General features: G+C 44.0%; 2 protein-coding genes across 7 annotated transcripts in view; both read right to left on the bottom strand.

Moving 5' to 3' along the window:
- Positions 1 to 2,311: 2,311 nt before the first annotated feature.
- LOC146374350 (tyrosine kinase receptor Cad96Ca) lies at positions 2,312 to 13,419 on the bottom strand. 5 transcript variants are annotated; one of them, XM_084951111.1, is made up of 12 exons: positions 12,377 to 13,419; positions 12,190 to 12,262; positions 12,032 to 12,119; positions 10,258 to 10,480; positions 9,974 to 10,112; positions 9,076 to 9,174; positions 8,521 to 8,681; positions 8,250 to 8,387; positions 6,966 to 7,077; positions 6,087 to 6,186; positions 4,264 to 4,363; positions 2,312 to 3,866 (listed from the first exon to the last, which is right to left on the bottom strand). In XM_084951111.1, the coding sequence occupies exons 2-12, from the start codon at positions 12,203 to 12,205 to the stop codon at positions 3,759 to 3,761; spliced, it is 1,284 nt and encodes a 427-aa protein (XP_084807237.1). In that variant the 5' UTR covers positions 12,206 to 12,262; positions 12,377 to 13,419; the 3' UTR covers positions 2,312 to 3,758. The 5 variants fall into 5 exon arrangements, with proteins under 5 accessions (XP_084807237.1, XP_084807234.1, XP_084807235.1 ...); XM_084951109.1 differs by having other exon boundaries at positions 3,760 to 4,363; XM_084951110.1 differs by having other exon boundaries at positions 3,760 to 4,363; positions 12,190 to 13,419.
- A 3,041-nt stretch (positions 13,420 to 16,460) lies between these two features.
- Positions 16,461 to 25,826, bottom strand: part of usp32 (ubiquitin specific peptidase 32) — a 66,928-nt gene continuing 57,562 nt past the window's right edge. For both annotated transcript variants that reach the window (XM_084952007.1, XM_084952008.1), the window contains exons 25-34: positions 24,550 to 24,661; positions 24,287 to 24,471; positions 24,015 to 24,199; positions 23,626 to 23,712; positions 23,063 to 23,183; positions 22,329 to 22,520; positions 21,981 to 22,206; positions 21,430 to 21,881; positions 21,250 to 21,342; positions 16,461 to 20,819 (exon numbers count right to left, since the gene is read on the bottom strand). In XM_084952007.1, coding sequence (XP_084808133.1) covers positions 20,646 to 20,819; positions 21,250 to 21,342; positions 21,430 to 21,881; positions 21,981 to 22,206; positions 22,329 to 22,520; positions 23,063 to 23,183; positions 23,626 to 23,712; positions 24,015 to 24,199; positions 24,287 to 24,471; positions 24,550 to 24,661 — 1,827 coding nt within the window. In that variant the 3' untranslated portion in view covers positions 16,461 to 20,645. The remainder of the gene's footprint in view (positions 20,820 to 21,249; positions 21,343 to 21,429; positions 21,882 to 21,980; positions 22,207 to 22,328; positions 22,521 to 23,062; positions 23,184 to 23,625; positions 23,713 to 24,014; positions 24,200 to 24,286; positions 24,472 to 24,549; positions 24,662 to 25,826) is intronic.

The following is a 25,826-nucleotide window of genomic DNA, read 5'->3' as shown; positions in this document are numbered from 1 at the left end:
CTGTAGACACTCACTGTCGTACCTCTCTCCTCACCTGCTCTGTGCATATTTCTAATTTGATTAAACACCATATGAGCTGTTCCAACTGTTTTCTGTCCACGTCTTGTGTAACTTCTCCACCTTTTTGTCCCCTTTCCTTCTTTAAGAATGGCTTCCCTTCAGGTGAGACCATTTCTGAAGAGGTTTCAGTGAACAGTAGCTGGATCAGCTGAAGGGCCAGAACCAGCTCTCAGGTCCTGTATCAAATTTTGATGGATTTTTTTTTCAGATTTCCTAACGGCATGACTTTCACATTGTTCTGAGTGAGAAAGTGTTTCCAGACTCATCACTACTTCTTCTGTCTGCCAAGGACTAAAACAGCCAGACAGACCATGTGAAAGATCAGGATGCACATGTGACAAATTTGTCTGTTAATATTGCTTCTTTTGTTAAAACAATGTATTATAATACACATTTTTTTTAATCTGGACAATATTCCAGATTTACATCTACATCAAATGCCACCCACCCATCCATCCACGGTGGTTAGCACTGTTGCCGCACAGCAAGAAGGTCCTGAGTTCAGTTCCACCATCAGGTCGGGGTCTTTCTGTGTGGAGTTTGCATGTTCTCCCCGTGTTTGCGTGGGTATTCTCCAGGTTTACTCCGGCTTCCTCCCTTACAGTTCCATATAGTCCAAAGACATGCAGTTAGTGGGGTTAGGTTAATTATTAACTCTAAATTGCCCATAGGTGAGACTGTGAATGGTTGTCTGTGTCTGTGTGTTAGCCCTGCGACAGACTGGCGACCTGTCCAGGAAGTACCTCTCGTCCTAAGACAGCTGGGATAGGCTCCAGCTTCCCCTGAGAACCTGACAAGGATAACTGGATGATGGATTGATCGATTCATCAATTTTAATTATTCCTGCAATTTATTGAAGACCTATCACGTTATTGAGAGCCAGTTACAGAATTAACAGTTTTTCTTGAAAGAAATTTGTTTTGTTACAAGTATCTTGCAGCTATCTTAGAAAAATTATGAAGTGATCTCTAGATAGCGGTAAAGTCAAAGGAGCAGTACCCAAGAAAACCCTTTTATACTGTGAAACATGAGCTGTTGCTACATAAACTTTGAAAGCCAACTTTCTCACATCAGGTTTATAGTTGCTTTAACCCTCCTGTCATGTTGGTTTCCAGGAACACTAATTATGGTCCTGGGTCAATTTGACCCGGGGCATCTTTACTCATCCAAACGTGTCAGAAACACTGGCACTGAGTATTTTACAATTTTCTTGTATAATTTAGATTTTTTTCATTTTCTGCAGTGATGCAGATGACATGTGACATCTCTTCTGTTCTGTGTCGATCTGACCCGCAACATAACAGGAGGGATCATAAATGAAATCTCAAGAACAATGCATAAAATGAATGGCCTGATCATCTTTCTAAAATCCCTAATGTTCAATTTTGGGACCACTACTCTTATCTGTACATTTGAGTTACCAGACAGCTTTAAAATGGCTGAGTGTCAAGTGTTTGAAATGTTTGACTCGTGGCTATGGTTCCAAATCGCTTCCACTTTGTTATAATACCACTAACAGCTGACTGTGGAATATTTAATATATTGGGAATTTCATGACTGGATTTGTTGCACCCTAACCCTATCACTGGAATTCACTGAGCTCCTGAGAGTGACTGCAACGCCTGAATTCAACAATTTGGATGTGTCAGTACTTTTGGCAGTGTAGTGTGTAAATCAGCTACATCCACAAGAGGGAGAAGAATTACTGAAAAGGCAAATAATTATGCCTCACAGTGATTTCAAAATAATTTCCATTTTATGATTATTATTATGATTTTATGAACAGCTGCACAACCCATTTTCATCCTGGGACAAGATGATGATGTGCAAGTATTTGTCGTCCACACTGACAACAAGTTGACCAACACACAGGCTGTATAAGAGAAAGCTGTGTTTCCTAAAGAACCAGAGATCCTTCAATATGTGCAGCAAGTGTGCATTGTTATGGTCGTCTGGGGGGAGTAGCATCAGAGTTTGGATAAACTGACTGCAAACCGGTCACTTAATAAACTGTTATCCTGCTGGGTAATCCTGAGCCTCTGCACCAGCTAGTGAGTAGGTAGTGAAGCACCTTCAGACTGATTCTGCACCTCTGCCACAAAGACAGAGGTGAGTAATCTCTTATGAAAACATGCTATTGGTAGTCTACCCAGTAACGGCTTCTCTTGTTGTTACACCTTTGAAGTAGTAGAAAAAAAAATCATATTTATTTTATTTGCATATCAACAAAAACAAGCTGAGTCAGAGTTAAACGTAGAACAGCATTTGGTTCGTCCTCCTTCACAGGTAAGTCTTCCTACAAATCTTTGTCTGCTTGTGTTAGTCTCAAACGTTTTCATTAATAAAATTCTGTTCTGTCATTTATTTTTATGTTTGAGTCTTAAAAGCAAAACCAGGGACAAGGACTGCAATTCAGCTGTTGCAATTTATTCAAATGTAGCAATGTTAAGTGACCCCTGCTATATAAATACATTAAAAAACTGGATTTTTTTATATTGGTTTACAAAACAGAAAAGCTAAAATATACAAATGAAAGCAAACACTGAGAAAGCTTTGAATAAATTAATAAAGAAATGCTGTTAAAATACAGACATATTAAATAACGTACATCAGACATGTCAGACTGCTGAGTGCTGAACAGCTCCTCCTGTTGGACTTTACATGTGTGATCATCTTGTTTCATAGAGGTTCTTCAAACGTTGAGCCGAGAACATAAATGTGGTCTAAAAACTTACGTATGTTGAATTTTGCACATTTTCTGCATTCTGGGGAATTCTCATTCACCACTTTGCAGCTTTTCTGCAAACAGTTTATGGATGAAACACAACAATTAGACTCCAGGTAACAAATCAGTGGCCACTGAATGATTATGAAGTGAGGCTCTCTGTATTGCTTTCAAATAATTATTCTCAACTTTTCTCATTTAGTATTACTCAGGCTGCGTCACACACTGGCATGATTCAGCCTTCAGTGGTCCCGTGTTTAGCTGGTAATGTGTCAGTATTTGTGTCTGTTGTCAGAGGAAGTTGAAGTGTGCGCCTGTTAGGATACATTCACAAAAACAAAGTCCTGAAATGTGACAGTCATCAGCGTACAGTCGGCAGACTGTGATCACACAGTTTGATTCTGTTTACCACAAAAATTGGTTTTATATATAAACTAATATTTTATATATGAAAAATAATATAAGAATATAAAAATACAGAAAATGAAAACCACAGGTATATATTTAAAATAATCATTTTTGAACAAACATGCACATTATGACTGTGATAAGTTTTCTGCTCCTTTCATTTATTCAGCAGGAATTAAAAGCTTGTGTAACGATACGTCCCACCTGAAATCTACATGCATGATTTAAAGCAGCGGTCCCCAACCTTTTTTGCGCCACGGACCGGTTTATGCCCGACAATATTTTCACGGACCGGCCTTTAAGGTGTCGCGGATAAATACAACAAAATAAAACTAGTACCGGTACCGAAAAAAAGAAGATTTATTCATAACACACGTGAAAAGACCCAGGAAAACCGAGTTAACGATAAAAACGATAACAAAATAACGCTGAAAACCGATAAAAACCCTGAAAACCAAACATTTCACACCTGAGCCTCAACTCTCACGGCCCGGTACCAAAGGACTCACGGACCGGTACCGGTCCGAGGCCCGGGGGTTGGGGACCGCTGATTTAAAGTACCCGTTTAAAAATTAGTGTCCAAACTGACACTCGCTGCTCGTAAACGATTGTTTTCCTGAATTTCGGCCTCATCTGTCACCACCTGCTCTGGACTCTCCACATCCACGTAGTCCTGCAAAGAAGAACAGTTTATCTAACACATGTTTGTCTATCTGCAGGTTCAAACTGGGAAATAGTTCAGAAAATAATCTCTATAAACGCAATTCAACTACATGTGGGTGCATTTAATAACCAAAACACGATGAAACAAAAGAGTTCTGCTGAGTAAAACTCAAACGTTACCTTTGTTTGATTGAATTCATTTCAACAGAATTATCATGTCAGTGAGTATTTAAGACAGAGAGACTGAGGAGGTTTCTCTGAAAATACTGTGGAAACACTTAATATAGTCGCGTTTTTGTCAGGATTTTAATGCTGTGTGATGAATATCTCAGCACCACAAAGGCTATGCTGTGATTTTTACAGATCATAACAAAGAGAGAAGAGCTTAAAAACATGCTGCTGCTTACTGCATCGTTTTCCATGATGCTCTCCAGCATGCAGACGATGTCTGTGAACGAGGGCCTCAGGGTGTACGGCTCCTGCCAGCAGTCTCGCATGATGTGAAGTCTGTGGGGTCAGAGGCCACTCAGTGATACACAGTCCATGATTCTCTACCATAGTTATTACCATCCTGAGATATAGGAGGTACGGTACATAAGGAATGGTGTGGGACTGGCAGAACCTGAATGCGACTCATCCAGTTTAGATATTGATGGGGGGACGAGTTCAACCCCGAAATTAAGCTAAAGGAGGAAAAAAGTCAGAAAGCTACGTCCAGCAGAACACAATCACTTTCAGTTTTAGTTTGTGAGTCATCTACACACTTGTTCTGATGACACCTCCCCCTCCTAAAAACACACTCCCATCACAAGCACAACACACAAAAGACATGATTTTGTTTTTCTGTGCATAACTCCATTAAATATTCTCCTCCTGAAAACGAAACTCTGTATAAGCCACGAGGCTCGACAAAATACTCCTGACAACGAGCCTCTTTAGTAAATGCAGCAGCTTTTTAATGTCAGGCGGTTTTACACAGATGTGATGTTGATGCGTCTTTTAGATTTCTGCCAAGCTAACGGGATCGAGGTGTATTCCTACCTTCCTTGGGTGAGGCTGACTCCCCCCTTTGTTAGAACTCTCTCTGCTTATTTGGCCGTTACAATTAGCCAATCAGCCTCCCCGGTGTACGTACACCTGCTGTTCGTAACCTCTGGTTTGCACGAGTGATCTTGTTCCTTCTGCAGCTTGTTTTCCAGCTGTTTCTTTGCGTATGACACGTTGTCATTTGCTGACTGCGTGTCATAACTCGCCGACTGTGCCTCGTGTGTCCTCCTCTGAGTTCTACCAGATATCTTTGATTTGACAACAACTGTTCTTAAATTTTGGATGTTAATATTGCTGCTCGCCTGCTGACAGGGACACGCTGGTTGCCTGTCCGTCTTAGAATTGACTTTAAAAGTTTATTGTTCGCTTTTAAAGTTTTAAACGGCCTGGCTCCTACGTACCTCTGAGCGTTTGCTGTCGTGGCCCCCAGATTATGGGATACGTTGGCCCTCTGTATTAGACTGGCCACAACACTTGACATATTTACATTTAAAAACAAACATTTTCTCTGAGGCATTTTAGGAGGAGCACCAGCTTCTGGTCAGATTTAGTCAGTTTTTTGGTCACTTTTAATCTTTGTTATTTCTTTAATTGTATTTATTATCTAATTATTAATTCAAGTGTATTTTTTATTTATATATTTTATTATTATTTAATTTTCTTTGTCTAATTAATGTTTGATTTCTTAACTTTTATCTGTTTTTACTGGAAAGTACTTTGGTCAGCCATGTTGTTTTTAAAGTGCTGTAGAAATAAAGTTGGATTTTTTCTGTTTTTCAGCAACAGTTTTATGTATTGATTATTGATCCTATGATGGCATGTTGTGTTCTTTAAAGCAACAGCTTCAGATGTGCTCTGCAGTTTCTCACAGTGACACGTGAGCATTACTCTGCTAGAAACCTGAAAGATGATGTTTGTGTTTCAACAAAACTCAATGAAACCTGACTCCACTGATTACGAGGATGAGTGTTCTGTTGAGAACAGCAGTATTACTCTTTACTGTAGCAGAGTACACATGTGGGGTTGCATCACGAAACATGAAACATGTGGCACGGCCTGCTGAGGGACCCACTGTGACAGGGGGGCAGCTGTTTTCAAAATGAAGAAATAAATCTAACTTAACTGACATATATCAATAACTAATATACCAGATACATTTAACCTAAAGGGGGTTTTCACTTACATCTCTGGTCTGCAGCCTTCTGGGTTTGTGTTTTTGTGACCCATACAGATGTGGTACACCACTTGCTCTGATGTCTCCAGGTTTGGATACGGCAGCGTACCTGAAAATGTATTTATATCACAATTTCTCTTAAAGTGGATTCTGTCACTTTCTAAATGAATATGTGCCCAGAGCAGCAAATATCACTGTGTAATAGAAATCCCTGTGTGGGTGTGGACTGCAGACTTTTAGTAATTTACAGTAAGACAGATAAAAGTATCCAACTCATAATCTCTACAAAGAACGGTACAAATACTGCAGGATCCACGAGTTATTAATACACTATAATTCAATTCAGCTGTATTTATATTGAGTCAAATCACGACAACAGTTGCCTCGAGGTGCAGCTATTGCAGTTGCACTGTAGACTTACAGGACAGCTAACGTTTTAAATGTCATACGACTAAACTGGAGAGCGAAGTCAGACAAAAGTATGACGACAGGATGCTTTAGTCAGCTTCTTCATGTGTTTGGATGCTGGTGACAGGGCGCCAGGTTTCCACCTCTGTTCAAAGATGTACTCGTAACCAATTACACAACTTTCCAGAGTCAATTTATGTTTATATTTGTGCATTAATGTTGTGTTATTTCGTTTCAGCACTGCTAATACACTGTGGCTGTATCACGGTAGAGGAAACAAGCTTTTAATTTGAATGTTGTCCACTTTATTCTGGCCGGAGTGAACAGCGGCCCGTTGTAATGACTTTCAACCAAAACACGGAGCCACCACAACACAAGGCCGCTCTTCAACAAAGAGTACATGTGGAACATATTACTAAACAATTAGAGGAGAAGTCATGATTTCCAGTGGTCAGAGAGCAGCCCAAACCTCCAACTCACCAAATGTCTGCATCTCCCACAGCACGATGCCAAACGCCCACACGTCCCCCTTGTAGCTGTAGTAGTTGTTCTTGAAGTACTCTGGGGGGTACCAGCGCAGGGGTACACGTTGCTGCACAATTTACACATGATGGAAAAAGTGATTTCACCAAAACTTAAAGGTGATATTTTCAACTATGTGAAACCACGTCAGTGGGACAATTTTAGACATCTAAAAAGATCGTGGAGGAAATGCATGACACCATTACTGCTGGTCTTTTTCTGCACCACAGTTTCCTGTTGAAAAGGATGTTGCTAAATCTCCTGCACACGTGCAGTAACACAGAAGCAAAGTCTGTTTCAAACTGGGCTCAAAAAGAGTTCACTACATTTGTAGCTCAACCAGTAACAAAGGTCATCCTATCACATCAGGTCGGACCAAACGTGAGATGCAGTTACACTTTTTGTTTTTGTAATATCCAGGTTACACTTGAAAGTGTTGTCCTGAAGCACTTTCAGTCAGGACCACTTTAGCTAACGAGAGATCGCCTTTTACATCCGCGGTCATTTCGATTTGCTGGTGTGGCTCATCTCTGGGACATCCCCGCTCTTCCATGTGCACACATCGAAAGCTGGAGGTGGGGAGAGGAACAGCAGCAAAGGAACAGCAAAGCAAAGCAAGGCACCAGCAACTACAGACATTGATTAAGTCAGAAATTACATAAAAGGAGAAACAATGGCGGAGGAGGGGGGGTGCGAAGCGGCCTAAAGACACGCAGTAACTGTGGACGGCTCCAATAGCTTTTACAAAGGCATGACTGACTGTAACTCAGGATGTGGAGCAGGTCATCTGCTAAATATAAACACCAAATATCCTCAGGCGACATCTGACTCAAAGATTCTCTCCTGAGTACAGATGTGTGCACATGTTGGACAGAAAGCACTTCTGTAGAACGGCGCTCGTATGAATGGAGCAGAGCTCATTGAGGCTGGCGCTGAGGTCAGCTGATGTGACGGTGGCTGACTGTTTAAACTCTGCTCAAACCTCAAACATGCATTGATGTTACAGTGAGAGTGAAACTACAGCGCGGGAGCAAAGCTGGAAACGTTTGGGTCACTTTGGATTCTCACTGGGAATGAAACACGAACGGAGGACGTGATCATCCACAAATAAGATCAATGAATTTGAAAATGTGCTGCAAAGCTGTTCAGCAGTCCGAGGACTGTGAGAAAAGGATGCTGTACATAGAAATAAAGAAATAATAGATTTAAAGAAATGCTTGTGTGTGCGTACTGCAATCTTACACGTGGGTTTCTCCAGCGACTGCTGCGACGGCTCGCCATTCGCGTCAAGTCTCGGGCGAGACCAAACTCGGCCACTTTCACCTCCCAGGGAAACTTGTTGACCATGACATTCCTCAGAGCCAAGTCACAGTGAATAATCTGCACAGAGAACCAACAACATTAATGCAAAATGTAAACACAATGATAAAAAGTGTGTTCAAACTCAAAAACAAAAGTCACACTGGGACAAAGTGGGACCAGTATATTTCCTATCAGTCTGCTATGCTGTTACCATTTTGGAGCGCAGGTGCTGCATGGCTAGAGCAACGTGGTAGGAGGCAATGGTGAGGAGGCTCTGCAGCTCAGGGTCAGTACTCAGGTGGGCTCTGTTGGTCTGCAGGAAGGTCCTCAGAGTGCCGTAGCTCACATACTCCATGATCAGAATGTAGGGCTCTGCACAGAGAACATCCCAGTCAGAGACAGAGAGACGTAGGGCCTTACAGAGGGACACGCCTCCAAGAAGAATGCAACAGACGTTACAGGTTAGTTCATAGTTACAGGTTAGTTCATAGTTACAGGTTAGTTCATAGTTACAGGTTAGGAAGGGGGGGAACTAAGCATATCTGTCGGTGTGGAGGAAGATGACAAACAAACTGGTTCTTTCTACTCTACCTGAGCACTCTATAAAACATTTACCCGTTCATACAAGCACTTTTTCATGGTTACGTGCTTTTTGGCATGCAGACTGGAGCAGCCAGGGCTCAAACCAACAACCTTCTGATTAAGAAGGTTCCAAGCCCCTCTACCTGAGCAAAGAAACAGCAGTCTGTATGCACATGTTCATCACCTGCAGTGGCGTTCCAGTCCAGTAACTGGAGAATGTTCTTGTGGTGCATCAGTTTTCTCATGATGGAAACCTCCATGTCCACGTGTTTGAGGCGGACACCTGAGGTAGAGGAAGACACAAAGGTCAAACCAAAGCCCAGATGTAACTGGCTAAATCAAAAGGAACGTATTCGGTTTTGTACTAAAGCTCAGCATGATTCATGTTAAAAATAATCCTCATTATTATTCTTGTCCTGACTCTTAGTTCAGCACCTGAGCTGAAGTGGTAAACAAAAAAGACAAAGAATAGTTGATGGATGCTAAAACTGTAGCTACAGCTGAGAGGAGTTGCAGATTCAGGTGGTTAGCCTCTGTGACATTGTCTCTGTGGGTAGCTCCTCCCACTTCCTTTTACAGTATTGAATGCATTGTTGTTATACGGCAAAACTTATATTGTACAAGATGAATTTGGTGCCATCAAAGTTCTCCTAGCTCGTCTCAGAGCTGCGTTTGACGTCACTGGTCACAGCATTTTAGCAATTTCATCAAGTCTGGAATCCCACAGGGTTACGTGTCAGTGCTTTTACACTACACTCGCTTTGTTTGCAGTGCTATCAGTAAGTTATGGTTGGGGCTGTAATATTAACACCGAGCGCAACGTCAAAAATGTATGAAATGGCTCAGACCAATTTGTTTTTCAGGAATATGTGATCAACCAGAGCAACACGAAAAATGTAAACAAACATGAGCTTAAAGATTCCCACTAATTCTACTTAAAAACAGAATATTTGAACATCATTATAGGACAGCCTACAATCATTTACTTGGATGACAGTTTCCTCCTACTTATCATGTCAAGTACTTAATTACTGCTTTCAGGGATGCTCCGCCTGCAGGCAAACCTCCAGCCATGTCCTTACCTTCCTTGCTGATCTTGCAGGTGAACATGCTGTGGCCTTTACACGTCCCTCTGGTCATCCTGGCCTGGTAGAAGACGCCCTCCTTTCCTGCTTTGATCAGCTGCAGAAGGTTCAGGTCTGACTTGGTGAAAGGAGGATCCTTGAATTTGAAATAAACCCGTTTGTACATCATCAAGGTAGAACCGCACCAAACAGAACATGTGAAATCTAAATCTATCATCATCTGAAGGTTCATCTTCTGTGTCTACAGCAGGAACACAAAGATATCTGTGAATCAGCGCTACCTGCTGCAGTTGCTGCAGACCTTTCCACAGCTTCTTGGACGGAGACCTGGCTGAAGTGCTGGGTCGGAGTGGAGATTTGGGAGGAAGTTCCCGCTCCTCCTCCTCCTCCACCACAACTGGGATCGGCCTCGCAGGTAAGAGGGGAGGCTCTACCCGAGGCACAGCACTCATCAGCATCTTGTTCTGCCGGAGCAATCTGATTGTCTTGAGAGCGGATCGGTATCTGCAAAATAACGTAGACAGTAGAACAGGTAACACCGACCCAGGTACGGAGGCGAAACACTCGGCTGCCTTATTAAACCAGAGAGCAGCAAGTCTGCCGACACACAGTTTGGGACTCGGAGCTAAACTGTGTAACTGTAAGTGACATTGCACATAAACCAAAGATCCAGCCATCCAGTCTCTTCCACGTATCCTTGTCAGTGTCATTGGGGGGTGGAGCCTATCCCAGCTACCACAGGGTGAGAGGAAGGGCACGCCTGGGACAGGTCGCCAGTCTGTCGCATGGCTAACACAGAGAGATAGACAACCGCTCACATTCACACCTATGGGTAATTTAGAATCACCAGTTAACCTGAACCCACTAACTGCATGTCTTTGTGCTGTGGGAGGAGCCAAGAGAACCCACTCAGACACGGGGAGAACATCCAGACTCCACACACTCCCAGCCAGACAGCGCTGGCAACAGGAGGCAACAGTGATAATATTCCTAACCTTAATGAAAACAAATCACATTTATCTAGAAATACATTATCTATAAACAGATCACCGAGTCTTGGGAGCTTTATTCGAAAAAAACGAGCTAAAATTGGTCGTTGGATAACACAGACATGAATTCAGATGGAGGCTGCAGAGACTCAGCTGACCCTGACTCAACATTCGTTTTGAATAAGTCAGTTTTTTGCTATTATTTTTCACTTTTCCATTTTTTGTAATACACCATCATTTTAGTTGGTAACATGCTGCACAAATAAAAATGTTTTCAGAATAAAAGAACGAGGAAAAGCTGAGAACAGCTGGCCATGTGTTCTTTTTGGCTCATTTCAAAACAATGACACATTTGAATGGGATTGTATGCTTATACTGAAAGATAACATATGATGCCAAAATATTAGAAACATCTAACTAGGTGCTGTATAAAGTAGGTCCGTGGACATCTGTATTATGAGTCTATGTTAACATGATCTCTTACAGTGGATAACATCTGTTTTTGGACCTATGGAGCTATGCATTGATGATAATAATAATAATAATGATAATAATAATAATAATAATAATACAAAGGCTGAGCAAAAAAACTAAATTCATCTTCAGTGTTTTCACATTCTACTTTAAAAGTACATAAACACTGAAATCTGAAGACTGCAGATCTCAGGAAATGAGACGATCAAAGAAGAACATCTCACTTTTGTAAAAAGGGAAATAAACGTCTACACCAAACTTCATACAGCAGGTGAGAGGTACATTTCACAAACAAGCAAAGACAAATTTTAAGGAAACCATTATAGCGGTTAGCATCTGAGCGGCTCATTCCCGTCTGTGAAGCCAGTGTGGCCAAAAATGGGCTTTTATTAACGTCTGATCTTATAATATATTCACGCTAAAGTACATGAAAGGAAATTGTTATGTTTTATTTAATAATGCTGCTGTTACTGTTGCAGCTTTGGTGAGGACAGTCAGCTTAATTTGAACATAAAATGTAGCAAACAGACCAAGTGAGACTGAGGTCACGTCGTTACTAAAAGCCTTTTTAAAGAACTTAAATTGGACTTACTTTCTGATACACACGGCTCCCAGCACTGTGAACACCAGGATGGTGAAGGAGAGGAGACCGCTGAGGGTGTATACAATGGAGTAGACATCTGAAAGGCCACAAATAAGTAAGTCTAAGATTCACGAGCTCTTACAAAGCGTCAAAGCCTCAAAGCTCACCTGAACAGTCCGCCATGTCCTCTGCTCAGTGTTTGTTTTCTGGCACAAACTGGTAAAAGAACATCAGGCTGGTCTGGAACAGCGATAGGAAGAACATTTAGAACGTTTCTTTTTATAGAGCTGATTCACTGAAGCCCAAAATACAAAGAAAGCTCAGGAAGAGAGTAACTAAATGAAAAAGCCCTACCTGTGCTCTGTGACAACTTTGATCAAGTCCATTCTTCTCGCCTAAGCCTGCCAGTCAGACACCAGACAGTATTTATTCTGTTCGTTCCCACTTAAAAATTCAAAAATCAGCCTTGTGCTGGATACCCGTGTTGTGTTCAGCAGGAGCTCTCACAGTACATCAACCACAAGACAATCAGAGGAAATGAAGTGAAGCAGCAAGTGGTTTGAGATGCGCTGTTTCACCTCACGCTGATTTCTAGAATGAGTGTGAGTCCACTTCACACTAAACTGTCTTCATGTCAGCTCTCCCAGCTCACGCAGTAACGCTGCAGATGCTCGGTCAGTTTGTAGAAGTATGAAAGTTTGTCAAAAAACTTTAATCATGCAAACTGTTTTTTTTCTTTTACCTCTTTGGTTTACCGCCGCACCCTCTCATTAACCACAGTGGAATATTATTTACTGCAGCAAAAATAGAAATACCACAGTACAAACGACATAATCTCAAGTTAGACTCCCTCGAAGACGTTATCTGTGCAACTTACAGTAACAAACTTAGAAACAGATGTCATGTAGAGGGGCTCAAATCAATGTAACAATGTTACATTTGATTATTTGATGGAGCTTGTTTTAAGCACATTATTTACTGTCGGGTAGTTTATTGTTCTGAAAAATGACCTCACTTTAATGTTTAATGACAGCTTTGATGAGCTTTTTGGGGCTGCCAACAGAAAGAGAACCAGAATCAACTGGTCATCTAAAGTAACCACATTTTAAATTTAATCACACCCAAAAGTTAATCTAGTGTTAAGTTACCAACTTAAACACACCGACGCAGTCATTTTCCACGTCCAACGTGTGACCAGTCACACAGTCTCTCTGCTCTGACACTAAAAACACTTGAAATGTCAGTCAGGATTAGGCGAGAGGCGGAAAAGCCCCTGACGGGTGCGCAGGGCAGAAAGAGTAGCGCTGTTTAATTCGGAGAAGCTGCTGCAAAGCCCCTGTGTGTGGTTTCCTCTCTCGTCTGTTAGCAGACTGCAAAACACTGAGGAAGGACAACAAAGGTCAACAACTGTTTTAAATTTGCTGCACTTCTTCGTTATGACGAGCACAATCATGTAAAACCACTGCTGTTTCTAACATGTTAGCATGCTTACATTGGCTCATTTGAACCAAATAAAAAGTCAAGTTTAAAAGACTTCCATGCAAAGAAATTAAGGTCCAGGGCTTTGTGGTCTAACCTCTGTCTGCCAAAACTCGCTGTAGGTGCATGTAGTGTGACATCTGTGGACGAGCCCGGGCATGTGTGGGAGGCTGAGAGATACACACAGCACGCGCTGTAGAGAGCTACTCTGCAGTAAAAAGTGGTAAACTGGGGTGAGCACATATAGACACTGCTCCAAAAAATACAATTAAAGGAAAACTTTTTAATCAGTTAAACTTGTGGGATGTTGCTCTGCTCAATTAACGAGCAGGAGGGGCCGTTACTCAGTTTGCTGCTATTAGAGATCAGGATGAAATCCTTGTGAGACCCTGTACTGGTGCAGTGGGTCCTGCTTTCCACCTGGTGCACGACAGTGCCCGGACTCATGTGACCAGATTATGCAGGCAGTTCCTGGAGGATACCACTGCCTGGTCTCCATGCTTGCTGGACCCACGTCCAATAGAACACCTCTGGGAGATAAACAATATGAGAACAGCACCAACCAAGGCTGGAGATGGAGCAACACTGAAAGAGAAGACCGGTGAAGGACGCAACACATAACAACAATGCTCAGTGGCTAGGATCTAAGAGCACACCACAGCAACCATCACAGTGGCAGAATGACTCACAGAAGCTAAAGCTACAGAAGCTAACTACACTCCATCAGCACAAATTAACGAGCTGCTGATGTATGAGATACACCCAGAATGGCTAACTGAAGGCTGGATAGTCCCGATCCCCAAAGATCCCCAGAGGAGATCAGTCACGTCCAACTACCGGCCAATAACCTGTCTCAGCACTACATGGAAGCCCCTTTTAGGCATTATAGCAGCAAGATGGATAGTATATGGCTCAGCACAAGGACAAGGCAGAAACACCAGAGGGGCAAAATACCAACCACTGTTCGAGCAGTCTCGCTAGACTTCTAGACTCTGTAGACTTCTAGACTTCTAGACTCTCTAGACTGCCTAGAACTGTACAAGATCAGTGTGATGCTGAGAACCTTTCTTCAGGAATCCGATGGGGGAACAGAGACCAACAGAGGCCAACTAAAAGTCAATACCACAAGTTGCCATCACGTCTAGGATCTAACACATGCTCTTTCCCAAAAGCTGTTCTGCATAGACCTGAACCCCATGGATGGAGCAGTCGTTAACCACCTCTAGATGGACGACATCAAGCCTTATGCCAGGAGTGAACGAGACACCAACTCACTGATCCGCAACAACAACATGGGAATGCCATTGGACTGGACAAGTGTGGTCACATGGTAACAAAGAGAGGGCAACATTGCAGACAGCTACAAGTACCTTTGGGGGGGACACAGAGGCAATTTGGAACCATGAAGAGGCCACCAGGAAAGTTGCAACCAACAAAATAAGAGATAAAAGCCACTGACATTGAAACAAGGAAGCTCCTTACCATGCATGGAGTCCATCCAAGGAAGGACCTCACTCCCCTGCAGCAGTGCGGTATGAGAAGGGTCCAGAGGAACAAGTGGTATAAATGAGCCCAGAAGAATCTGGTCTACATCAGAAGGTTGAATCTAGTCAGATATGCAGACCACCTCAACCTTCTGGATGACTTATACGCAAGTGTGTTTCAGGCACGTCTAACCAGGAGGAAGCTCTGTGGCAGAGCCCATGAAGCTGTGGTTGCAGCCTTACTTCCCCTACAGCGAAGACATTGACTGTATTCCAAATATGGATAAAATAAAGTAGCTCAACCTCGACAAAAGTCACTCTGCTGGGTTGGGAAGGCAATATGAAGGAGCCAAGTTAGTTTATTACTACAGTCTGATTATGTTAACTCGGAACTTGTGGGGTAAATGTGGAACTTTTAGGCCGTTGGCTGCTTTAATCAATTGGGGATCAAGGAATAGCTGAAAGTGTTGGGGTACCTGGGTCTGGTGACCCAGTGGTTTTGATTTTGTTTGTCTATATTCTGTGACTTAGTGTTTCTATTTTTTAGTTTCTGTATTTCTAGCTCCCTGAGTTATTTAGTATCTCCTGATTTCCAGTCTTAGGTTTTGTTTATATGCCTTTTCATGTCAGGTTCACACTGCTGTGTTGTTTCCTGTTTTACTTTGACAGTCTGCGTCTGTTAATGTTTCCAGCTGTGCTCTCATCCTGTCTCATTCCCTCGTTATCCTTCTCTGTATTTAAGCTCTGTGTTTTCCTTGGTCTGTTTCACGATGCCTCTCATGCTGTGTGTTCTACCTGTTTAATTCTTGTTAATTTTTCCAGTTGAACCTCCGAGGACCTGGCATCCACACATGTGGACATCACATTTTGGGTTGTTTAGACCAAAATACTAAGTTTTGCTCTACAAGAGCCTGAAATCCACTTATGAGGACGTTATCCTGCCACTGTTCTATCGAAATTTAAAACGAATGTCCTCATGTGTGGATCTCATTTTTCTCAGAAACAAACATCAGGTAAAAAACAAAAACAAACAAAAACCTGGTAATTCTTAGTTTTTACATTCATCAGATCCCAGTCAGCCTAAAGAGAAATTAAAAATGCATGCTATGGAAGAGTTCGGGTCTTAGGAGGTTAAGTTAGTTTCCTGTTTTTCTAATAAATCTAAGTTTCTAAGTTTGACCTCCTGCAGTCGGCACTTCGGGTCCATTCCTGCCTGCTGCACACAGCCTCTGACACAAAGGAGCTTAAAAATATATCTCAGTGAAAAAAATGAACAGTGGAGGAGTTAACCAGTCAACTTATGGCCAAACATAATGAAACACAATCGAGTTGGATCATTTCTGTCTGCGTGATGCTTTGCTCCTGCTTGTGGTATTAAATTGAGATGATCAACGAGGCTGTTCTACTTCACAAGTCTACGCAAACTGCCTGAAATGTCAGATCAGGGTTGTGACAACAACAAAACGACTCTGATGTCATTTCCTTTGCTGAATTTAATTTGTTGCTTGGGTATTTCGTTACAGATCAACAGGATCACTCCATATACACAACTACAGGTACAGTATTTTGTACAGTTCATATTCAAATACATAGTTTTCATTGGCTTATTTACAAAACACGTTTTGTTTATGTACACGTTTTCATGTCAGTGCAATGTGACTTTCTTCCAACAAACACCTTACAAAAAAGTTTATTAAATTAACACATCTGGTTCACATCAGACAGATGTGAACTTAAATAAAAAAAAGAGGCTACACACACTGAAAGACAGCTCAGTAGTCGATCGCACTGCCTGACACACTGTGAACTAATCTTCCTGGGGGGCGGGGCTTCAGATGCTAGCCCGATGTTCTACAGAATCCGTGTTTGCCCAGTTTCAGAGATAGTCCAGTTTCCCTGGGCGTCAAATCCTCGTTCCTGGATTAGAAAAATTGTGCTGAAAGTAACCCCGACATGAAACATTTCTGCTAAGAGATTAAGCTACCGGCCGTTTGAGGGCACATTTACAGCCCAAGAAACAAAGAGAAAAAGAAAGAAGTTGACATCTATTGCACCTTTAAGTAGAGCAAACATTGCAAACTGAGCTCACAAGGGACAATTTTTCCTTTGAGTCCTGTGATAACCTTCAACCACAGACACAAACTGGACATTGTCTACAGCTCAGTGCAACGGCAGGAGGGTGGAGGGGAAAAGAAAAAGAGCTGGCCAAGCAAACATAAATAACACTCTTATGTACATTTCCATTTGTTCAACAAATGTAATCTTTGCAGAAGGAAATAAAGTTTCATTCAGTGACAGATATATCTCCAAGTACATCCATAACAAAGTCGTCTCATCACAAATACAGCAGCTAAAAAAGGGGACGAACGCAGAGACGAGGCTCTGCGCCCTAGAAGACGAAGCCGGGCGCCATCGACAGTCTGCCGTCTGTTCACAGTGATTAGACGGAGCCCCCTGACGTGACAGGAGCTCCGCCATTGCTGCTACAAAGCAGACACACAGAACTCTGCAGCTGGAACCATGCGGTGAAAACATGGGCTCGTCCATCTCAAAGAGACCTCAGCAGTCACGTCGAAGCAGCCAAACTTTCAGAGAAAAGCAGGAACGGCAGCACTCTGACCCACAGAAACAAATCGTTTGCTCAAACGTTGGCTCCAGTCGTGTAGCGATGCATTTACGGTCCTCACACAAACAGACTTTGGTTACTTTCCACACGTGAGCACATCTGTCTACGGGGGGATGGTTGTTTCCAAATCATTTCCCTGAAAACATCCCGGCAACGAAAACGTTCTAAGACACTTATTTGATTTTTCTTAAAACTTTCATAGAACTTCCTGAAAAAACAAGTTTAAATATTTATTCATTTCCACCAGAAACCATCATCCCAGTCATCAAACGTTATGCCAGCAGCTAAGAAATGAAATCATTAAAAATGGACACTGTTGCCACTGCTCTGTCTGCACTGACATGTCACTCGCTTTTGTTGGACACCCATCAGAGTGTGACTGGCCCACAGGATGGCCTCAGCTGAGGAAAAGGGGGAAACTGGTTTAAGATATGAAACACTAAGCTATTAAAATGAGATCGTGAAAGTCCGTCTATTGAGACTGGGCATTAAGATCTGCTAGAAATACAGAAGCTGGAGTAAGACCTGACAGTTTGTGTTGTGCTTTGATGGTACCCATTCACAAATACGTGGTTTCAGCACCCCTGCTGCAGTGATCAGAGACCGTACAGGACGGGGCACCTCACACGGCTCTCCAGGCTCGATACCCAGAAAGCTCAGAAAGGTGAACGCTTGCATTGGTGGTGTCATTCACAAGCAGGCTGCTCATACACGAGGCAGGGCAGATGTGGCCAAGTGCACAAGTGACTAATATACCAGCCTATGGAGGCTGTAGCCAGTGAGCTAGCCAACAAGTGGTTATCCATAGATTTATTTTTCCCCCTAAAAATAAAAAGTGTTCCAGGAGCATCTATGATCACCTAAGCAGCAGGAGGTGGGACCACTGCAGCGATACTTCACTGCATCTTTATACACTCGTGCTTCAGGTTTTAGGTGTGCTAAGCGGCATTGAACCCGAGGCTGAGCCAAAAACATGCCGTTAAAAGGGAGCTCTGTTCCTGTTACACATTAAAACAACTCAAAAATACAAGATGGAAGCTTTAAAAATGTAATGATGTGGAGTCGGAGAGAAGCGACTGACCAACCCTCTGCAGCCGCTCCATTGGTCATTGCATTCGCCTCTCACTGTGTCTCAAAGGAAATACTCGTGTTAGTACACTACAAACTGTCTGACACAGTGTGTGAACTCTGACAGGGGAGAGAAATCACACACGAGTGTGAACTTATCGGAGATATTTGTTAGATATCTGTCCGATCTATGAGTGCACGTCCGCACTCGACACTGAAGGAGCTCTTCCTTATTTCACTAAGTCACTGCTCATATTAAACAGCATGACTTCTGACCTCACAGTCCAGGAAGGTTTATCAGGTCTGTATGAATTCACTGAGAGTAGATATATGAAATACGATCGCTTCAGGAACAGTTAAAACCCGGGTGCTTTTCCAACTCCACGTTTGCACGGTGCAACTAAAAGTACCTGAACTGTGAATCATGCAAAGCTGCTCTAGTTGCGTGAAAAACAAAAAAACCCCAACAGTGCAACACATGTAACACTCATGGTTAACAAAGGCTTCCCTGCCTCTGTGCGAAGTAGCCAAGGTGACACCCGGTGAAGGTGAGAAACATCTCACACCGATCTGTGGGACTCGTGCAGGTTCGAATGTGAGCAAAGTTAAGTGTAAGTACAGAAGCCATATGAGACACAGTTATAAAGGCTAAAGTTGGATTCTGAATAGCATTATGGGTAATGTGGTTTACAGGCTTTGAGCAAATAAAAAAAAATCTCTGGTTCTTCAGTTTTGACACTTTTAAAATAACAAACGGTAAAATAAGTAATTGGCCGTGATGGACGCAGGAAGTCCAGGTTTGGGTCGACAGCAGAGAACTGCAGAGGTTTGCATCAGCCCCATGGAGATGTGCCTGATGTCTACAGGTGGGGCCTTTAGGTAGCCTGAAGCAACTCTAAGAAAAAATAAAAAAATAAAGCAGATCCTCTAAAATGACACATTTACATAATCCAAAAAAAAAAGCAATTAAACATACACCGTACATCCTTTTTAAATCATGGCACCTGTCCCAAACAAACCCAGATTCTCAGTCGTCGTGGCTACATACTGGTCAACATTGCACAAATCACCGTGGATATTTGGCAGCTGCAGCACCAAACACAGTTTTTGGCAAACGTGCCGAATTTGATGTGAACATCAGGACCCGTGCGAGTGTCCTGGAAGAGGAGGGGGGTCTTTGTGGGGATGTTCCTGAAATGTATGTACCGAGTCTCCTACACTAAAAGGAAGCATTTCATGATATTAATACTGTCACAGACTTTTGGGGTCCAGTTGGCTGAAAGAATGCAGGAAGCGATGAGGTAGCGTATGACGCGTGTTTTCCTGCTCACACTATCGCTAATAAAACCTCAGCAGAACCATTGGTTTGAAAGCTTGCCCTGGCATCCGTCGTCTCCGCATCACGTTGACCCGTGGCACTAAATGTGACTCCAGCACACAGTGAACGCTGGGCCCCGTGTACAGTTGGCATCCGTAGGCCTGCAGGGACTCACACCTGGAGCACATCGGTTTTTCCCTGCTCAGGTCAAATCGTGACTCTGGGTAGAAAAAGCTGTCTTTTGTTTTGAATCCTGACATCACAAGTGATAAGTGCACGATAAAAAAGCAACATCGCTGCATGACTCGGCCGTACTGCCATACATTCAGAGATGCGTTAGTGTGCAAGTATATTTTACATCTATGTCATGGCGAGGATCACGGGGTGGGAGCTGATGGGAGTTCGTTGGGCTCAGCAAAGTGCACCGGTTGGGTGCTTTCACAGGGAGGGGCTTCACTGTTGTCTTAGCAAACCTTTTCACCGATCCGTGTTTGCAGTCGAGTTTAGAAAGTGCTGCGAAGCAGCCATAAAGACGGCGCGCGGTTCAACTGTTAGCCATTCGTGAGATCTTCTGGCGCTTCCTGTTCAGAGCAGCAGGCTGAAAGAGGCGAGCGGGCGTAGTGCTGGCTGATGGAAGACGAGCTGCGGTCACTGGAGGACGCAGTATTTCTTGTAGTCTGACTCAAAGTCTTCGTCCATGCTACTGGTGTCGGCCATCTTCTTGCCATCGATCTTTGGCAGGAACTGGGAGTAGTTGACTCCCTGCTGCTCGTAGAAGAGAATGTAGGCCGAGTCGGTGTCGATCTCCTCAGAGTGCACTTCCTGTAAATGAAAAAACAAATAAAGCGGAGTGTTGTTACAGCGTGGTCGCATTTGGGGTGTCGACAGAGCCAAACCTTTCCTTACATCACACAAGAGTGAGACAGCACTGCTGTCTGCCCAGCGTGTGCAGAGCTGTGCAAAGCTGAAAGAGGAGTGGTGAGCAGCATGTGTTAGCTCATGATAAAGCAATCACAAGTTTGGTAAAGGTGTGCGTGTGTGTGTGTGTGTGTGTGTGTGTGTGTGTGTGAGACACTTTAACCAATAAAAACAACCCACATAAACCAGCACAGCTTCAACAGGACCATCTGTGCTCAGAACTCACAGAAGAATAGCTCCTCTAAATTGAGTCTGTGGAGGTCGTACTGGATGTGTAGGAGGCTGTAACTAGTTAGTACCTGCAGACAGTAATGGAGGTGTGCTGGTGCCTTACCTTACAGCTGCTGTCATTGTAACAGTACCATTTCCCATTGGGGTTTTTGGCATATGTCACATAGTGGCCTCCTCCCAATATTCCTGAATGGCACTGGAGAGATGAAGCAGAACAACATTCAGGACTTGTCTGACTGTTCTCACCGCCCGTATGCCCGCGTGCCCAAAGCGCCTGACTTACTGATATTGCATAGAGGTTGTATATGGCATCCAGACACATGTTGTCTCTGTGCTGCAGCAGAGAGCCGTCCGGCTCCGTGCTGCTCTCTGTGCTGCAGTCGGAGCACAGCCCGTTGCTGTCTCCGTTCACAAGGACCACGTCACAGTGGCTGCTGGATGCTTCACTACCGGAGGACGATTCTGATGTAACGCCCTCTCCTGACCCCTGAAGCCCTGACGCTCCTGCTGCTGAACCCTCTGGGTCCGCCTGCGGTGCGTCGTCTCTCAATTCAGCCTCAGAATTAGCTGCTCCGTCCAGGTTCTCCTTGCTGTTGGAGAGGCGATGTCTGCTGCCCAACTGGGGAAGGCGCAACCGACCTGGTCTGCGGCCTCCGCTCCCGGCCTTCGGGCTGCCAGACGGGCTACTGTTCCGGCTGAGAGAGGGAGCAGACTTCCTGCTTGAAGCTGGGGAAGCTGTTGGGGAAGCAGCAGTGTTAAAGCATTAGCACTTCAATTTTCACATTCTTTAAAAAACACAAACAGTGATAAAAGTCTTTACTGGACATGCCGTACCTTTGGGGAGGTTGCCAAAGCCAGCGGGTGCAGAGATGGAGGACAGATTGTCTTCTCCGACCCTCAGCAGATCCTCGCTCTCACTGCGGGAGTGGAGGCAGCGATGCTCGAGATCCCTGGGAGCCAGGAAGGCGCTGGGGTCAAAATTCTCCCGTGGAAACTTGACGATCTTTTGGGACTTGATCCAGCGACCATTCACGAACTGGAAGCGCTTCAAGTGGACAATCTACACAAGTGAACACATGTCAGACACCGTCTCTAAATTTATTTCACGTGAGAACATTAAATGCTACCAACCCCCACGCATCGTTTCACATAAAACACTCAATGCACGAGTCTGCTCCTGACCAGTATGGGTGGCAGCCTCCAGAGGTCCAGCTTCTTGGTGGCCAGTCGGTGGGTCTTGCACTTGGAGCAGTAGTAGAGCTCGTCCTCTCCCAGCTCCTCCTCGCTGGTGAAAGCCTTCAGACAGCTGTCCAAGCTGATGGGCTCAGCCTGAGCTCGCCGAGACTGCTCCACACTGCAGTGCTCCTCCACAATCTGCAGGGAGAGGAGCGCGATGCATGACGGAGGATAATGGACCACGAGAGCAGACACTCGGGGAAACAGCTACCAGGTGTCGTTTTAGATAAAGCCAAGCAAAGTGCAACTTTTCAAAGGTCTTTTTAATGCATCTAACAAGTTTTACTGCTCAGAAACTCATTTTTCCTAGAATTCACATAAACCACAGCACTTACCAACACACCTCGAAGGATTCTGGACACTTTAATCTGACATTTACTGACTCACTGACGCCTCCATGTGGCCAAACTCCGAATCACACCATATTCTGGTTTGCACAGCGATCATTACACGAGGTCCAACTGGACCCTGATGTAGAATTGCTAATATGACGGTGTGAAATATGAAAGCAGTGTTGCTGCTCATCACTCCTCCTGCCCCGAGGAAAGCTGGTGTTTACAAATGATGACGTTAATGACAGCGAGCACCATTTTCACAGAAAATTACTGCTCTAACTCGAAGTGACTTTTTCTCTGCCTGAATTGGTGGTGTGTGTGTGTGTGTGTGCATGTATCCTTTACCCTCTCCTGGGAGGTCTGGTAGCGGAGGTGCAGGGCAGTTGGATCCCAGTCTACAGCTATGTAAGCATTTCCTACAGAAGCTCGGTCTTCTGTGCACTCTATCGTACAGCCTCTGCAGAACCTGCAAACACACAGATGTGCAGTACAGATGTGTGAGTTTTGCTTTTCTCTTCATGAAACAATGTTTGTTCACCACATACACTTTAAGCTGTATGTAAGCCTGAATTTCACACAACTTCAGGACAATGAGGTTCGGTTTATTTTGCCACAGCTGCACTCTCACTTTAAGCACACAAAAACAACAAAACTCTGTATTTCCAGTATTGTAATTCAGCAGGAGACGGCGTGCATGGCGTCTATCTCAGATATTAGCTGCAGCATTTGCACGCTGGGGGCACCACACAGGTGATACCAGGGAGCTGGAGGATTAGAGAGTTCGGCTGCGTCACACAGCTGAGCTTTTGCGTACACCTCAGTCAGGTAAGTTCTTGAATAGTTCAGAGCTGCAGAGCGTGTGTGAAAACGGCTTTAGTCGCGAGTGTCTGTATCTGAAACGCTCTTACCTGTACCACGGACACCAGGCACACGAGTTTCCATCCTTGCCCACGACCCTCAGAGTAAAGGGGTACTGATAGCCCATGCTGTCATCACTGCAAGTTAAAGGAAGACAAAAATGTCAACAAACTTGTCAGCAAAGTTATTTTTTCCTTCCAAAATTAAATTACACTAAACAAGGGAAGTGGCACGGATCAAGCTTTAGACAGCTGATGCGACCTGATCCTGATTGCATAGGAGACTTCGTCCGGACAGACCTGCTGCCTCTGTTTAACAGAGGAGAGTCTGGAAGTTCGCTCATGTTCACAGAGGAGGATAAATGCTTCTTCAGATGAATGTTACTCAACAGAATCACACGAGTGTTTCTCTAATAAAGGGATTCGCAGGAGGAAATTACCAGTCCTGGGCGTGGTTGCTGGCCTCCTGTGGGGGCAGGGGACTGGCCAGTCTGGACACCTGGATCCAGACTGCGTCGTACAGGTCCTTCTTACTGGTGTGCACAGTGCAGGGAACAATGAGCGGCATGCCGAACAGACTGGGTCGGTTCTTCTGAGATGACAGGAAGTACAACTCTGTGCGCATCTAAAGCGGGGGGCACAAACATTTACATGTTACGTCTACAACAACCATAAAAATGACACTGCATTTGTTTTTTCTACGAGTTCTCACCATCTTCCTGTGCATAGCGATGATGTATCCAATAAAGGGGCTCTCGTGCACCGGTGTGATGTGTCCATTGGCGACCCCGTTGACCAGAGGCGTCTCAGGGCTGCAGGGCCCACCGTTAGGGATGAGGTCTAGCTTACTGCCCACGTGCCCATTGGCAGCTGTGTTGTTGGCTATAGGTGAGATATCTGGTGGAGGAGGGGAGAAAATGAGAAACTCGCAGATAGCTCTCTGGTGAGTGCGCAGACATGTGTAAGATGACACACCTGTCAGTGTGGGTGAGCTCAGTGATGTTGGTGAACCCGGCACCGGGACCTCGAACGCACACAAGAAGCCGTTGACAGACAGACGGACCTTCTGGTTATCCTGAGGGAAGTTCTGAAAACCAAAGGTCACCACATAAGACTGCAGCAATAAAGACGCCTACATGCAAACATTTCAGCAGTCCTACGAGTTTATTACAGGCCGGTTTGTGCCACACATCTAAAACCTTGGTAGGACTTTAACTCTCGTTCACGTAGACGGTGCTAAATGGCGTCTGCAGCTAGTGGTGCAACGGATCAAAAATCTCACGGTTCGGATCGGATCACGGTTTTAAAGTCACGGATCGGATCAATTTTCGGATCAGCAAAAATAGAAAAAAAAGACAAAAATTCTACTCGCCGTTTACTTATTTAAGTATTTTTTGCCTATTAAAAACATTCAACTAAAGACTCATTCCACGCACTTATATAAAAACTAATTAAGGTGCAATATGGACATTATGGACCATGCTGGGCAGCCTCTGCATCCTCTGCACACGGCCATAAACAACCAGAGGAGTCTGTTCAGTGACAGGTTGCTTCTCCCAAAGTCAAGGACCAGCAGACTTAAAAAGTCCTTTGTCCCACACGCCAACAAACTGTTTAACTCCTCGCTGGAGGGGAAACGGGGACAGAGGAGGGGGGAACAAGTAGCTGTAGTGCCTTTTCACTGTGCAATAGTTTTTGTTAATAACCAACGGTGTAATAGACTCACAATACTTAAAATGTGCCGTTCCCTTGTATTCTTGTTCCTATTTATTCTTTTTATCCCTTTTGTATTCTCTGTATTTATATATGTGTATATATGGTATATTTCTGCTCACATTCTGCAACTTCTGTCGGTGCTGTGCTACTGGAAACTGGATTTCCCGGAGGAACCCACCCGAGGAATAAATAAAGTTTCATCTAATCTAATGTAATCTATAGGGCAGTGCAGGGCTTGGTATCTACCACTCCCCTGTGACGGTCACGTGGCTTTCCGCTGCCCTGGAGCTCCACCCATTTGTAGTTAGAGCAACAGAAGATGCCTGGGACAGTTCAGCCATAACTTTAAACTTCTCCTGCTCATACATGCCTGGAACGATCTTGTCACTGAAGTGGACGCGCAACGGGATATCATAGCGTGGATCAAGCACGTTCATCACAGTTTAAACTCCTTGTTTTGCACAACAGACGACGGCCTCCCGTCTGCAGCTAAACACCCCATTAGCTTTAGTAATAGCTTTAGCCCGGTCGGACTG

Source organism: Perissodus microlepis, chromosome 14, assembly GCF_051167445.1.
Source record: "Perissodus microlepis isolate ML-2025 ecotype Zambia chromosome 14, ASM5116744v1, whole genome shotgun sequence".
Taxonomy (NCBI): Eukaryota; Metazoa; Chordata; class Actinopteri; order Cichliformes; family Cichlidae; genus Perissodus; species Perissodus microlepis.
Note: the sequence above shows the minus strand (reverse complement) of the source record. Positions and strands in the feature narration are given on the sequence as shown.